General features: G+C 33.2%; 2 protein-coding genes across 2 annotated transcripts; both read right to left on the reverse strand.

Moving 5' to 3' along the window:
• Positions 1 to 284: 284 nt before the first annotated feature.
• LOC148191649 (uncharacterized) lies at positions 285 to 7,710 on the reverse strand. The gene is made up of 12 exons (XM_088101087.1): positions 7,331 to 7,710; positions 6,574 to 6,689; positions 5,870 to 5,939; positions 4,869 to 5,016; positions 4,641 to 4,778; positions 4,188 to 4,327; positions 2,992 to 3,039; positions 2,029 to 2,139; positions 1,753 to 1,934; positions 1,539 to 1,660; positions 1,017 to 1,093; positions 285 to 775 (listed from the first exon to the last, which is right to left on the reverse strand). Exons 1-12 carry the CDS (start codon positions 7,568 to 7,570, stop codon positions 641 to 643), a joined length of 1,527 nt encoding a protein of 508 aa, XP_087957213.1. The 5' UTR covers positions 7,571 to 7,710; the 3' UTR covers positions 285 to 640.
• Positions 7,711 to 8,729: 1,019 nt separating this feature from the next.
• On the reverse strand, positions 8,730 to 14,962 carry LOC148191650 (protein CHROMATIN REMODELING 35-like). Its single transcript, XM_088100639.1, has 6 exons — positions 14,938 to 14,962; positions 14,358 to 14,854; positions 12,616 to 12,816; positions 11,794 to 11,955; positions 9,575 to 11,304; positions 8,730 to 8,928 (listed from the first exon to the last, which is right to left on the reverse strand). Exons 1-6 carry the CDS (start codon positions 14,960 to 14,962, stop codon positions 8,925 to 8,927), a joined length of 2,619 nt encoding a protein of 872 aa, XP_087956765.1. The 3' UTR covers positions 8,730 to 8,924.
• Positions 14,963 to 16,583: the final 1,621 nt, after the last annotated feature.

A 16,583-nucleotide genomic window follows, 5' to 3' on the forward strand; every position in this document is an offset into this window, starting at 1 on the left:
ACCTATATCCTCGTGAATAAAAAATTGTCATTTTATTTTTTCGAAATTATAGAATCCTTTGAGTAAACAATCTAAAAGTCAATTTTAAATTCCTATTCATAAAGTCTATAAATCATTTTTGACTTCCAAAAAGGGCAAAATGAAAATTTTAATATTCGTAGGGTGCAGAAAAGTACGGAGGTGTCCCTTGTTTTAATCGAATGTGCTACTTACAAGAAAAGGACTAGGGAGACTGAGTTCATGAACAATGGGCATGATATCACCTCGTAAACTGAAATGCAAAGTCAGACAAAAAAGGTGCTTTATTCTTTGCTTAATTGTATAAAATTACATATTGCGAACAAAGTCAACAAAATGTATTCGTCATAATTCGCATACAAAATTCCTAATCATGTCTAAGAATACAACTTCTTTCTTCCTCACAAAACAGTACACCTTTTTAGTATAATATCTTTGGTTCCCAGTGAGGCTGTGGGTGATTAATTGATTTACTTCATGGATACAAAGTACATTGCAGTAAGAATTGAAAAAATTAAAAAATAATAGCACAAAAATACAGAAGAGCGAAAGATGAAGGAGACCTTAGCAAAGAAGGAGCTTTTTTTCACAGGCCATCAACTAAAAGGCTTTATTTAAACTTCTACTGTTGTTGTGTATGATTGTTTTGATTTGTTCTTTCTCTCTTCCACACAATTACTACGCCGTAAAAATCAGATGAAGCCAATAAATTTTCTCCATGGTTCCAGGCAATACCCAGCACAGGAAACCCATGACCCTGCATTGCATTTACAAAAATCTTATGTATTTTGAGCTTGATTATAGCATTGATACCACTAACAAGTCATATTAATTTAAGAAAACCAAACTCAATCCCCTTAATTTTGGGTTGGAAATGAAAAATCATGATTGGAAGAGAAAACTCAACTAAAGATGACGACTAATCAGGTTCTCTATCGGAGATCAGTCATCAGTTTTTGAAAAAAAATGAAAACACCTTCGATGAAAGGAAGACTAACCTGTAGCTTGTTCACACATGTATTTTTCGGCCGAGTTAAATCATAAAAGTAGACATTTGAGTCCTCACTTCCAGCAACTTCACATGACAACAAAGGATAAGATAATGTAAGAAAGACAATCATTGTAATGTTGCTTAAGTTAATGTATTTAAGAAAAACTCAGTTTGCAGTACTTGAGTCTCCGTTTCCATTGAAGTCTCAATGCAAGCATTATTTACATCTCGTTTGGGTAAACATTTTTGCTAGTTAAAGTAAATCAAATTTCTCCTGAAAGTTAAATAACAAATTCATTGATTTTAACGTGTGAAAGAAACTTAAGTTCTTTTCTTTTCTTATAAATACTCAGAGAAGTTGAGAAATTCAAGCAGAGTACATAATCCTTGACTTATTTTCTAGTTTTACGCAGGCAGAGTTTGGGTTATTTAAAACAACCAGATTATTATTTAAAAGTCCTTCTTCAAGAGACGGAAGAGGGAGGAAAAAGGAGAAGAAAAGTAGTACGCAAGAATGATATCAACATACCTATGAATTCTCCTTTTTCAAGGGATAGGAGAGGACAGAAAGAAGCTCGAAATTTGTGTACACGTGGAGCTAATTTTAGCGAGCATCGAAGAGTTAAATAGCCATTTATCTCCGAAGCCACACTACAATACACAAATATTAGTGCTCCAAAGAAAAATGAGATCAAAAAACGAGAACTGAATGCAATCGGGGTGATTGAAAACTTTTTCTGAACCTGAAGAAAGACAGGTTTCCATCCTGGGTACATGTCAACAACACAGGTCCGCGAGCGAGTAGAGAGAAACTCCTATACTGCACTGTGGTAACAGGAGATTTGGGCTTGCTACTATTTCTATAACGATGGGAGCGAGATAATACACCTGTGTGAGAGTTCATATTTACTGAGTATATACATCCCTGCACATAGAATCCAGTACCTAAAGAAAATGAGATCAACATAACAATTAGGATATACAAAACAAAATACATGTGCATATATAGAGCAGCTCACCTGTGCATCTCCACAAAATAAGAGAAGTCCTGTATGGTCATGATCCAAAGAGGTAACTCCACTGTCAAATAGTGATTTATTAATTACCCTTCCGGTACTAAAATTGAACACCTGATACATCATATCATTTTTAAGAAAAATAATAAATTACCGTAAAAGTAAATGTATGTAAAAAATGACAACATCATAGCGGAGGATTTTATGGGGGAAAGGAGTAAAATGTACATACAGTAGCTAAGCCACAAATATTTAATAGTGGGAATATTTATCAAATCATAAATGAAAAATATGTGTTTGATGAATTGAAGTGACTGTCATTGCCTTCCTTATTCTTATTCCAGTGTCTGAATAACAAACAAACATTAAATGACTCAATCATATGATCTATGAACCTGCTTGAATATTGGGAGTGGGAAGGAAATGACGGGAAAGGAACAATGCTCCCTATTTAGGAGGTTGAAATTTTGTGGAAGGGAAAGTGTCTGAGCCGTTCCCTCGTAACAAAGGGATAATGAGGAGTTACTTTTATATCAAAAATAATTGACATTTACTACTTTACCTTCATAAATGAGTAACTTAATAAAATGGTTATATTTAAATTTGCCAGCGCACCACTTATTAACCACAAAACCTTCCTATTTCTTCCCTCATTAATATCCAAACACAGAAAGGTAACTCTATTCCCTGTACATGTTACTCCATTCTCTGTGAAACATTCGAGCATAACAATAGCACCCAACAACACAAACAGTTCTCTATACTTTACAAACAAAGAACACAATGCTTCTTCAATAACATTTAAGGTCTGAGCGATTCCACCAGATCAAAGTCATTTCAGGTTTACCAAGCAAAAACAGAAATAACTAAGATTAACACACTGCAATAGAAAAGCTTCAGCAAAGGTGTCAAACATGATACTTTCTTCTCTAAAAATAACAAAATGGAAACAATTAATATATTTACATTGATTTCTTTGTTTGCATTTCCAACTGAAAGGAGGTTGTTATTTACCTGCACCAAATACAGAAAAAATACAGGCTTCAGTAGCAACCAAGAATGGAATCAAAAGAAAAATTATTTACCAATATAAAAGATCCAAATCCACATTCATAATGATATAGGAAACCGTATCTTTGGAAAAATTGGACAAGTTGCAAAAAATATCTATTTTTAGTAGATGAGAGGAAGAAGGAAATCTGAAGCAAATTGTTGTAAGTTACCCATTCTTTCCTAACTGACAAACTCACCTCCTCCCCTGCTCACCCTCTATCTTAGAAAAAAACGAATTTTGATTCTCTGCTGTATTTTCTGGTGTTGTCCTACTGTACCTTCAAAATACACTGATTTTTATATTTTAAAATATAAAAAAAAATCTTTTAATATATTAAATCAATATATTTTAAAGGCACAAGACAACATAACAAATCCGGTAGAGAATTTGAACCCAGGAAAAACATTCAATTTCGCTAGATGTAATAGATGGAAAAATTCTGCATGCTAAATGCACAGCCTCCTTCCCTCACTATTTTATCCTTCAGAGCATATTTTAATTTGTTGCAGTCTCAAGCATCACCAATCCAAAATAAAACCAATGTGTACGGAGAAAGTCTTAAATTCTTTAACAAGGGCTACAGAGAAAAGTACTGGTCCACCTCATCATTTTCTCTTTTTGAAAACAGATTTGGTCAACAAAAAAAAGAAAAGATGAGAGAGAGAAAAACTACAAATAAATCAAAGATCAAGATCACAATGAATGTCTGAGTACTTGTGCAAACAATGAGAGAGATTCAATTCCACCCATCTTCAATCTACGAAAGTCAATTTATCACTTCCCTCATTGTAAAAAATGGCTATTAGAACTTCTAGAAAAATATATAGACATAGCAGTGAAAATCTAGTAAATTGAATACACAAAGCAAGAAATAAAAGGCAGAGAAGGCTACTCTTCATATAAACATGAAATTTACCATGAAATTACCAGAATATCTAAAGTTTTCAAATCTTAGACGAGGGTATTTTGTCCAATTATTGAAGAAGGCAATGGTATCCTCTGAAGAGATGGGAAGGCTAGCATTCTTAATAAAAGAAACAAGAAACCCTTATACATAAACACAGACCCAGACACAAACACACACACACCCACACCCAATTATACTTACAGGGTGAAAACGGATACACAATTGTGGACATACTCCATATATCACCCGTATGCAAATACCTTTCGCTATCTCCCATACTCTCACAGTTTTATCCCATGAAGATGATGCAATGTATTGATTATTTGACGTAAAATCAAAATCTGAAAATGAACAAAGCATATGAGGTCAGGTAATAAACTAGGGAGCATTACAATTTAGGGAATTTTGGAAAATCATAATTCCACAGTAAGAATAAGTGACAAATTCAGTAAGAATAATTAATTAATGGCTGCAGTTTTTTTCTGAAATCTGGCTAATTTGATCTCCAATTGGAAAAAGTGCAGGACAAGGTTTATTGATCCATAAAGCCCCAATTAAAAATAATACATTAGGTGATATTTGCCAAGCGCACTTGATCGTATATGTCATGCAGCATTAAATATAGATCAAGTAAACAAGGACAGTTTATCCAACCTGTTACATCTTTGGAATGCCCTTCTAATTGTTTTATGACTGACGGATTCTCAGATACATTGCAGACAGTTAAGGTTCCATCAGCTGCCCCATAAGCAAGTAAATCAGAACTCTTGTGCCCAAACTTCAACACCGAAACTACACATAAAGATTTTCAGAATTATTCCACCATGAAAACCAAGTAAAACAGAACCCGGGTAAAAAAAGACAAATTTATATTGGACTTACCAGAGGCTTTGCACTTGTCAAAGATACAATGCATTCCAACAAAAGAATAAGCGGACTCAGCCCTACGGTGTCTAGGAGGATCGGAATCACTTACACTTGACCCAAAACTCGATCTATGATTATGTACTGGATTTGCATTTTGCAGATCCTACAAATTTGAAAAATGACACAAAAAAAAAAGTAAACAAGCATGAAATTTAAACTAATACTCACAGCATATGAGCTAAACAGTACAAACCTACTCCAATTTCAAAACAATTAAACAAACCTCCAATTATCATGGGCTAACATAACCCACATATCCCTTTACAGTACAAACGCATAAAGTATATCTATTTCATTAGTGTAGTCTTATGTAATATATAAACCAATAAGTTAGCCCATGTAAATTTCCCCCAATCCAGGAAGCTTAGGTGTATTTACTCTGACTAACAGCAACTTCCATAATTGTAGTTTCAGCAACAAGAAGCATTGAGCAAAACATACTAATATCAAGAAAGTGACAATCAAATCTACTCAACAAATTATAGGGTTGGTTCAGAGCCAATAATCAGTGAAGAATATAGCGTATCATCTATGAGCAACTTTAACAGCTTTATGACAAATAAAAAGTTATCTAGCATTTTTCTAATGAATCTAATTTGGTTTCTGAATGCTTTCTTTAGCTCTGTTACAAACTTTTCCATCCTAAAAGAATGGGAAAAAATAACTAAATAAACGTAAGAATCCCACTTGACCAGGTGCCACATCAAAGCATAATCAGCACTTCCTAGACAACAGCACTATCAGTTCAAATGAATGTCTGGTTATCCTATCAGATATTATGGTACACTCTCATATACTTAAATTAAAAAGTATAAATCCCATTAACAGAATATGTCTATCTGTTCAAAATTTTAATGGATATGGCATTTTTCTACCCAATTAAGAGTTAGAAGTTAAAGACAAAAGGTATGCCCAATACAGGTATATTGCAACAAAATCTACAGCACACAACTTACCCTCCCAGAACTCAAGCTGTCCACCTCAGACCAACGGGAATGTGGACTTGGAGATGGAAAAAATCGGCCACTGATGCATCAACCAGTAAATTATCCTGATGTCAGAATTGTATGGAAACATAAATTTAAACTAGTACCGTGAATGAGAAAGCTGCATTGACATAAAATGTGGTTATAATTACAAATAGAAACTCAAATTGAAGAAGTAACCACAAAGAAGTACATGGAATTCACATTAAAATGAGAAAGGAAGGCAATTGATGTGGAAAATCGTATAGAAATTAAGATAGTTTTTATATAAGAGACAAAGTACAAGTGTTGGAAAAAACCATACCATCCTAAATTAACCTAAAACATAACAGAGAAAAAAATAGGGAAGAAAATTAGATAGGCTAAAAACCAGCTTGCAACACAACCATCCATAAATCATAATCATCTTGTAAATATGTTTGAGATTACATGTGTAAAGAAAAAAAGTCATTTCAATGAATAACAATATCTGTCTTCCAGAATTTTCCATGCAGATCAAAGTTAATTTACTGTTCAACAACACATCCAGGTCACTTTGAAGCTACGTATCCAATCATGAGCATCTTTAATTCCTTATTTTATCCCCTTTTATCAACCATATCATGAAATTGTATGATACAAAATTAAGCGTATATGTGCTCATTAGTTCCAGTAAAAAAAGAAAAAACAGCAACCTGTTTCCTGGAGTACTGTGCAGACTAGGGGCTCGTGAACTATCCCTTTCCCAGTTTCTAGGCCTACTTAGGTAATTCCGGTATGCCACATAAGTTTTTCCATTGCATCTCCAATCCTTCAACACAATCACGTGTCCATAAGCGACATAGTAACAACAACACAGCCACAGGAGATAACACTTTCACAAGTAGTAATAATAATAAGAAAGACGGAACTCAGATCAGTTCCTCATGCACTTTTTATACCATTCTCTTATCAGAATTGAAGTTTCACCTCGGCAATCTTTGTAATATAAGGTGGTTTCACTAAAGGGAAACATGGATTACCCGTGTAAAACTCCAATTCTGATGAACTGCACTTGGAACTGTATATATAAATACTGTCCAATAATAATAATAATAAACCCAGCACTAAACGTAATTAAACATCGTTTATAACGATTGAGAACACTGTAATAACACGCAAGTCAACAAGCTTATAATCCAAAAGTCAAAATGTAACAATATGCAGACATAGGTCACACCAACGAAAGAAAAACTAAAAAACTAAAAAAAAAATCATCACCGGAAATAATGCAAATCTATCACGATTGATCTGGAAAAAGAAACAGAACTAGATGCATATAAGAGAACGAGATCGAGACGTGATTATAAGAAGAATTAAGCTACAAGCACTTAAACAATCTCCATTTTAAGATTATGATGATAAAATTATAAGAAACGTTAGATAGGAGTGCGAGTTCTGAACGGAGCGTACTCTGCGGTGAATAATTCCGGCCTCCGCCTTCCGAAGAAGGAGGAGGCGGCGAATGCCGATGTACTCGGGATCTCTGTCAGCTGTGGCTGGCTGAAGCAAACAGCAGAACAACTCTGGATCTGAACTCTCGTCTTTGTTGTCTACGTCGTTGTTGTCGTTGTGGCTGTTGAGGACGTGGTGTTTGTTTTGTTGCGGTTCTATTTCGCCGTCGTTGACGGCGGCGCTGCCTTGCTCCGCCATGGTGTTCTATATAGCGTTCATCGGAGAGCGGTGACCGAAACCGATTCTCCGGCGAACTTTGCAACGGTTAATCTATGAATGTTCGATTCTAATGCGAGAAATACATAGAGAGACAGCGAGAGATCGAAATTAACTGGAGAACTTACCAACCGGTGACCGGGGGGAAATTTCAGGGGAAAATTCAGAGAAAAATAAACATAGATAATAACTAAAAGTTGATTAAAAAACACATGTAATTTCTATTAAATGTTTAACACGAATACCTCTATTTTAAAAGAGAAAATTTTATCAGTTAAAGTATAATTTATATATTACTTTTTATTTATATCAAATTTATGAAAATTAAATAATAAGATCAAAAGAATTAAATGATTTATATTTTAGCAAGCACATTATCAAATTAATTATATATATATATATATATATATATATATAAGTTGTTTATTTTAAGAGAAAAAAAAATCAAAAGTTACAAATAAATTTACCTTTTGTCCTTAACAACAAGCTGATTTCATTTATGTTTCTTTAGATCTGTTTAAAGCCATAAAATAATAATAAATTTTTTTAAGTAATAACTAATTATATGACTTAGATGAATTTATAATCAATTATTTGTTAAATAAGATTGATTATGTGTTTCAATAACCTACCTTAAGCATATAATTGATTGTATACTTTTGTACACGATGATATTATTTAAAAGTTTAGATTTAACCTATTCAATTATACGTCTTCACTCAAAGTAACTATTTTTTCAAGAAAAAAAAAATCTTATGGATCATGTTATCATGTCATAATCAAATTAAAAAACCAATTCTCCTTTTGAACTTATAAAATTATGTTGAGCACATAATATATTATACTCCTCGATAAAATGTTTTTTTTATGTATTTTACTTTTGAAATATTATATGATTATTAAAATTTTAAACATAATCAATTCTATTTTATATTTAAATAAAATTGATCATATTTAAAAAATTTAATAGATTATAAGAATATTTAAAGAGGTTGCTGATGAAAGTCTAAAAATTAGATTTTGATAGTAATCTAACTTATTATATATTAAATTGCAAACAAATATATCTAAATAATGTGTAAGAATATGAGCTAAAAAATTACTAAAAAGAGGAAAACCAACAACATAAATTAACAACAAATGAACAAAAGACAAGTTGAGCTTGTTATATAAAGAGCAGCATAGTATAACTACAAAAATATGAAGTAAATCATTAAACTTTATACATATGAAATTAGGCATAGGACGTTAAAATGAAGGAGAGGATTCTAAGCTTGCACAAGTCAAATTCTATTGATCTGTTATATAGATAAGCAGGCTCTGATTCACTTGATGATCACCTGCAAAACACACCAAAACTGCATATGAATACCACTAAAACCAAACAAGAATCACAAATTTCTCATAGCAACAAGTAAATAAATCAGATGGAAATACAAAACAAATTTTAAATAAACACAACACAGAACAACCTGTAAATTAAGTTCTCCAGATTGGTCTAAATATTGAAAGCCAAATCAGATTCTAACATAATCAATGACCAACATTTATTCAAAAAAGATAGGCTTCTATGAAATCATTTTGTCCAAAATATTTCTGTAGATCGTAATTAGAATGTTCTAACATAATGAATGACAAATATTTGAGTCCAGATTCTTTACTAGGTTTTTTGATGTTGTCCTCTGCTGAGCATTAAAAATACACTGATGTTGGTACTCTAAATATCTTTTTAACATATTTTAAAATATCAAAATCAGTGATCATCAGTGTAGTTTGAAGGCACAGCACAGAAGAAATCAACAGAGAATCCAAATTCCCAATATTTATTGGAAAAAGATAAGCTTCCATAAAATTATTTTGTACAAAATATTTCTTTCTTGTCGGTAGATTATAATTAAACATACAGCAAAACCTTCATATATGAGTTATAATACAAACTAACAAGACAAGCATATGATAAGAAAAAAGAGCAAGAATGTCATTGACCTTCTATATAAAGCTTTTACATTCTCCCCTAACAGAGGACTTTCAAGAAATTCATCACCACACTCTTTCACCTCAACTGCCTCAACTTCAAAAGCTCGATCACCGCAATACTCATTCCATTCAAACCACATTTTTGAAATTAGTTCTTTCTTGAAACAAGCATGGTGATCTTCTTCTTCTGGAGAATCAGCTGATACTAAACGATACACAAACACCTTCTTCTTCTGGCCAGGTCTGAATGCACGACCTATAGCTTGACGTGTAACTGATGGATTGAGATGAACGTCCAAGATAATTATGCGGGAGGCCCCAACCAGTGATATACCCTCTCCACATGCCTTGATTGAGCCAAAGAAGACTTTAGCTTCACGAGAATTGTTGAATTTTTCCATGGACCATTCTCGGTGCTCAGGAGTTGAATCTCCTGAGATTACAAAAATTTCTCTTCCAAGACTCCAGCCTTTCCAGTTAATAGTCAACCTTTCTAAATATTTCAAGGGTAACAGATACTGACTGAAAACTAGAAGCTTCTCCCCTGCTGATTCACACAGATTTAGCATGTTGTGATAAAATTTTGACTTCACACCATCTCTAATATCCAGTTTATCTACCAAATCATCCATTACATAATCAGATATAGGAGTTTTACCACAATTTTTTTCTGCTAGCGGTTTTAGTTTAGGATGCAGATAGACAGCACTTCCTACGGAAGATATCTTGAACTTTCTTGTAGATATTTTTTTTATTTTTGCTACTTCAGTCTTCTGGCTAGGGCTAAGAGTGAGCATTAAAGTAAAATCCACTAGACCGGGAAGCTCATCAAGAAAATCTCCTTTATAATAGTGAAGTACCTTGCTCGTCATCTCACGCAAATCTTGTATAACAGCTATTTTCGTTTTAAAATCAGTGTCCTGCTGCAAAGTGTTTTCAACTAAATTAGAGAATCCTTTCATCCCTGGTATATGAACTCTACTTTGGATGCGCCTCACGATAGGTTTTGATGTTTCCATCTTCAAAAATTTCGGCCGAACAAGATCTAGAATGTTAAACACCTCCTTGACATGATTTTGATAAAGGGTTCCTGACAGTACAACTTTTCTAGGTGTCTCAACTTTTACAAGAGACTGTAGTATATCTGTGTTTTCATTCCTAGGATTGTGTCCCTCATCTAAAATAAGAATTGAAGGAACTTTCAGTAAAATATCTTGGCAACGTAATGATATATCGTTCCCATTATCACAGACAATAGTGGAGAACTGTTTGTATCCTAAGAAAAGAATACTCTTCTTCTCCCTCCATTGATTCAGCACTTCAAGTTGTTGACTTCTACTGTCTGCCTTCACTGTGTAGAAGTCATATAGAGGTATGTTCTCCACCTGCCATATTTGAAACTCCTTTTTCCATGTTGACAATATTCCCTTAGGAAGCACCACTAAGGGTCTTGCATTTGGATACTTGCCTAGAAAACTTTGCATGAAACTGATTATCATGAATGTTTTCCCAGATCCTGGAGCATGGGCTAAGATGCAGCCACCAGGATGGTCACCTGCAAGATTTCTAACAAGAAAATTGAATCCTTCAACTTGATGGGGCTTCATCTGTTTCATGTGTCTAGGGTGTGCTGGGATTTCAGTAACTACGAGGTCATCTTTAACAACATTAATTCCAAATGCATCTGTTTTCTTGGTATTCCATGAATCAGATGCATAAGTTCTTGTGCTGCGTTTAACCTTCAATAAAATTAATATGATAATTAAAAATCAATTTAGAACACTTCCTGTCCTGATCATAATTAATCTACTAATCAAAGATCTTAGTCCAGAACATATATCATGAGAATTATAGACTATGCAATAATTTTATAATGCAACTAGTACCACATGATTCGAATAATGATCTACCTGCTATATAGTATTGTCTTGGTTTAATAAAGAGGTTGGTAAGTCCTTAAAGAGAACTAAGATGGATCAAACAAAAATAAATATTTTCCAGAAGGAGGTGCGGAAAACAGTAAATTATCACAAGAATTTCATTAACACAAGTACAGAGAAATTTAACATTTCACTTGTCACATTGTTAGGTCCTGCTCCTCCCAAACTTTCAACCTGAACATCTAATTTTAAACCCTATTCTTGAAAACACAATTTTCAGACGTTCAATAATGTTTTTAACCATTATTTATAAGGAAAAAAGCATGAATGCAGGAACTAGACTCTAACCTTGTACTGAAACTCAAATATGGTTTCAATTCCCCGGCCAATAACCCCACAAACGCGACAAACATAACCAAGATCGTCTTTTAAGACAAAAGAATGATCACAATCATCATCATCATAGTCTTCTTCTGCTTCTTCATCTGGCTGGAGATCAACAGAAACATCCTAGTGGAAATACATTTAAACCAGATCAATGCCAAAGGACATTTTAAAAATGCCACTTATGAGTAGAATTTTAAGTAAGAAATAATGTACACAAAACTGAATTACTATGACTTTTGTGCAAATAATTTTACTGAGCAGAAAAGAAAAACATGGGATATTTACATGTTATATGCAATTCAGACAAGAAGTATAACATATAAAGGTTAAGTGAGAGAGCAAAATAATCAAGGCTAATAATGATAACTATATGCCATAACGCACTACACATAAAATTACATTCACTATGCAAAGAACTGTAGATCTAGAATATGCAATACACAAACAACTTAACCAAGATCAGCTGTCAGAAATGTTAAGAATATTTCAGTGTACATCAGAAAAAAAAAACAATAATAGCCTACATGTACAATACTAACAACAATTGTCCACATAAATTAATGAATAATGTAGTTAACAAGTAACAAACCCACCCAACCAGGCAACTATGCTATAAGAAAAATGTGATGCCTTATCAACCCTCAAAACTAATATGTAGATAACATGGAAGGAAGCATTACAGATTAAATTACATGAAAAAATCATCCAAATGAATAGATGATAAACTAATTGCCAAAGCCAATTATTATTATTGAAAAAATACAACAAATTTAAGTATGATACTTTGGAACATTCTATTGCCATTGACATCTCCTTCCAAATATCTCCTAGACCGTCATCTTCAGTATCAAGCTCATCTTCTTCCTCTTCCTGTACACCAACATAACTGCCTCTATTGTTCTGAGTATTGTTAGGTTTATCCTCCATACTTGTCTCAATTATTAGATCTCTTTCTTCCAGGTAAGGAATGGCAGGTAGATACCCCTAAAATGCATATGTAGATTAGTAAGGTATGTCAGTGACACAACTTGCACTAAAATGAAAAACAAGAAAAGAAGAAATACCCAGCAGCTTCTCATGGAAGCAAACAAACAACAAAACCTTATCCCACTTCGTGAGAATCATCTTTTAAAAATACACATATAAATCCAACTATAAAAAAAAAGAACTTACAGAGGAAGGTAACTAAAAGCAAATGTGCTGATTCAACTTAAAACAATTTACACAATATGCTCAGAGAAATAATTGGAAAAGCTCAAGTATCAAGGGTAAAGAAAAATATATAAATGGCACGAAATTTACATACAATATAAATCTACATACATCCAATATTTTCATTGTTCTCATTTTCAACCTTATTACTTTCCCTACTACCAGGAATGTAGTAAAAGACCAACGTATAGGAAATTTCATATTCCATAAGAATATTCAAGTTTAGCAAGACAGCCAATGACTACAAAACTCATGTTCCATTTGGTAGAGAGGAAAGAAATAGAGGGAATGAAAGAAGTAAGAAATGAGTAGAAGGGGTTGCTTGGTTGGAATGAAATGAGTGGAAAGAAAGATTGTTTTATTTATTATTCATAACTATGTTATTATTTAATATTATTATTTTTAATTACTCATCATTATTGTCTCTATTAAAATAAAAAAAACGGCCTCACTATCAAATATGGAAATGTTTTTTAACCATAAAAAACGCTAAAAGCCAACATAATGGATTATGTTAGAGTTTCTTCTATCTTCATAACGATTTTGCATGGAAAGAAAAATGTAATCGCCTCTCATCAATATTTGTGACTTTTTTTCCTTTTATACTGACCCAAAACAACAACCTATTCTCTGTCTCTTACACACTTCATCTACACGACATCACCCTAACAAACTGATTGCAAGACTACATGGCGAAAAATCACGTTTATCTAAAACTTAACCAAGGTACTATAATTAACTGCTTATACTTTACGAGGGATATGCTTCAACATTTAACTTTAAAGTCTTCAATACAATAATTATTGTTAATGCTGTAATTCATCAGAGCCTTTGTACAGAGAAGGTATACTAATATGCTTCAACAAAACAAGCTAACTTGAGAATTTAAAACAATGGTAATCACCTTGAAGTAATTATAAATATGTGAGAAAAGGGTATAAATGCAAATGGTTCAATGGAGAAAACTTTAGCAACAGCTAGTAGAAACACAACATAAAATGCCAAAGAGCAAAATTACACACCAACTTAACATGCCAAAAAGTTAAAACATATGGAATGGATCATATAAGGAAGATGGATATGTAAAATGTACAAGTGACTTAAGGCAATAATTTTTCTAAGGAACCAAAATTAAAGAAAACTAATTCAAGAGTCAATCTTAATTTTACAAGAATATTCTGCCTCAAAATGTCCCAAGAGATGCTACAGTTATGTCAAATCATTCCAAATAAAAGCTCATGCACAGTAGCACTCATCATTTCAATGTTCATATTTTACATAATTACCAAAACAAGGAGAGAGAAAAATCTTACAGTTATCTTCAATGCAGGAGACGGTGCAACTAGTGTCGGCAACACAACTTCATGAAATGGGACCATAGATTTTTCATCTCCATCATCTTCATCATCCGAATCAATAATCACAATAGGATCTTGTGTTGCAGGGACATCCTTTCTGGTGTGTTCCTCCTCAAGATCTATAACATTTTGATCCGTCGAAACAGTAACTAGTTGATTTTCCAACTTAGGAGTTTCTTCATCATGTTTCTTTATTGCTTTCACCCATTGATCCACAAGTATGGGATATTTAACAAAGTAAGGGCCCAATATTTTCATTTTTTGGGCTATAAGGTCTTCTATGTCCTTTGTGACACTTCCAAATTTTCCACTCTCTAAATTATCCAGAACATCAGATATTGCAAATGGATTGTTGTAATCAACAACATTCGAAGTCTTATCATGTGCTGAGTATGGCAGGCTATAACTTGAAATTTTCAGTCTTTTGTCTCTACCAGCGTCAGGAAAAAATCCTGGTTTTAGAAATGAAACTATACTCAATGAAACAAACTACAAATATTCCTTCAAGTGTTATAGATTGAATATTCTACAGAACCACACAATCCAATAAGTGCATCCATCATAAGGATTTGACATTCATAATATGATTACATTAGCAAAAGAAAATATTCTCAAGGCCTGTATATTTCAACTGGACTCGTGTGACGTAACCAAACAAGAACAAAGCAGTTTCAACTCCAACTAGCAACTAATCAAATCAAACCAAGCAGATTCAAAAATTTGAAATGAAATGTTTGGATTGGAGTTATGATATGTGGACCATTGGATAACTATATGGCCCAAGCCAAATGGTGCCCAGCAATCAATAGAATTTCATATCACAGAACTCCCAACCCCCGCTCTCGTGCAATTTAGAACATATCAGATTGCGGATTGCCAAAAATTTTCTCATTTCTTCACTTCTCTACCTACACCGACATCCCCGTTTCATAAAGAGTGACTCAAACATCATCACATTGGTTCTGCAAGCTAATACCACTAAATCCAAGCCAACCCATGAACGAATGTCCATGACTGACTGACACAAAACTCTTTGGCATCACCAGAAAGAAACAAAAAGGGTTGCAAATGCAACACTTTACCATCTAAAAAAGGTTCCAAATACAAAATCCAAAGCCACAGTGTACCATCCAAACAAGTGCAGGGCCCAAATGGTTTCAATGATCCTTATAAACCACACACAAAGCAACACACACCCAAAACCAAACTTGTTAAATCCTAAAATTTAAAAAAAAAAAAAGAAAAAAAACATATTAACTAATTAACAAAACTTTACGCATTAAACATGCACATAATCCACAATAAACTATTAACTAAAGAGGGGAACACGAAAAGACTCTGAAAATACAAATAGTGCACCAGGATCAACATTAATGTCAAATTTAAAATTAAACCAAAATTTAAAAATCAACAAAAGATTGTGAAGGAAACGATGAATTTACCCATTGATCGGGGCGTTTTGCAGCTGGCACAACATCAACGGGGGATTCCATCAGACAGCTAGAAGAAGTGAAAACTTAAGTGAGATGAAAACTATAAGGTATTGAATGTCAGGGAAGCCGGAAAGCTGAGAAGCTAGCAGCCAATTCCACCAGTATCAACCATGAGCACTTTTGCATCCTGAAAAGGCCGAAAACGACATAAGACGATATAAAACGACAAGACACTCGTAGTGGAAACGAAAGAGAGAAAGGGAGTACCTTTACACGGCGGAAGAGAAAGGGGGAGAGGCCATTGGAAGTGAGACTGTGAGGAAGAAGAGAGAGAAGAAGAAAAAGAAGAAGAATCTTTGAAAAAATCACATGAGAAAGAAAAGAAGAGAGAAAATACAAAGAGGTTTTAAAACTTGAAAAGGGGAAAGTGGTGCTGAGAATCGAACCATTGACCTGAAGGAAGTGGCAGAATCTAAAAGGGAGAGAAAAAGCGCCAAACCAAAATGAAACCAAATTGTGCAAAACAAAGCCTTGATTATGCTACTGATCCAAAATTATTTCATAATTAATAATAATAATTATAAATATTTATATAAATCAATCATAATAATATATAAATAATATTAAAATATTGTTAAAATATTGTTAAAATATTATTAAAATATTTTTATAAAAATGTTAACAACTTTTTTTAATAATTTTTTATAATAAACCCTTATATTTCAAACAAATCAATGATTAGCTAAAA

This window comes from Vigna umbellata, chromosome 10 (genome assembly GCF_029865625.1).
Source record: "Vigna umbellata cultivar VRB3 chromosome 10, Vumbellata_1.0, whole genome shotgun sequence".
In the NCBI taxonomy this organism is placed as follows: domain Eukaryota; kingdom Viridiplantae; phylum Streptophyta; class Magnoliopsida; order Fabales; family Fabaceae; genus Vigna; species Vigna umbellata.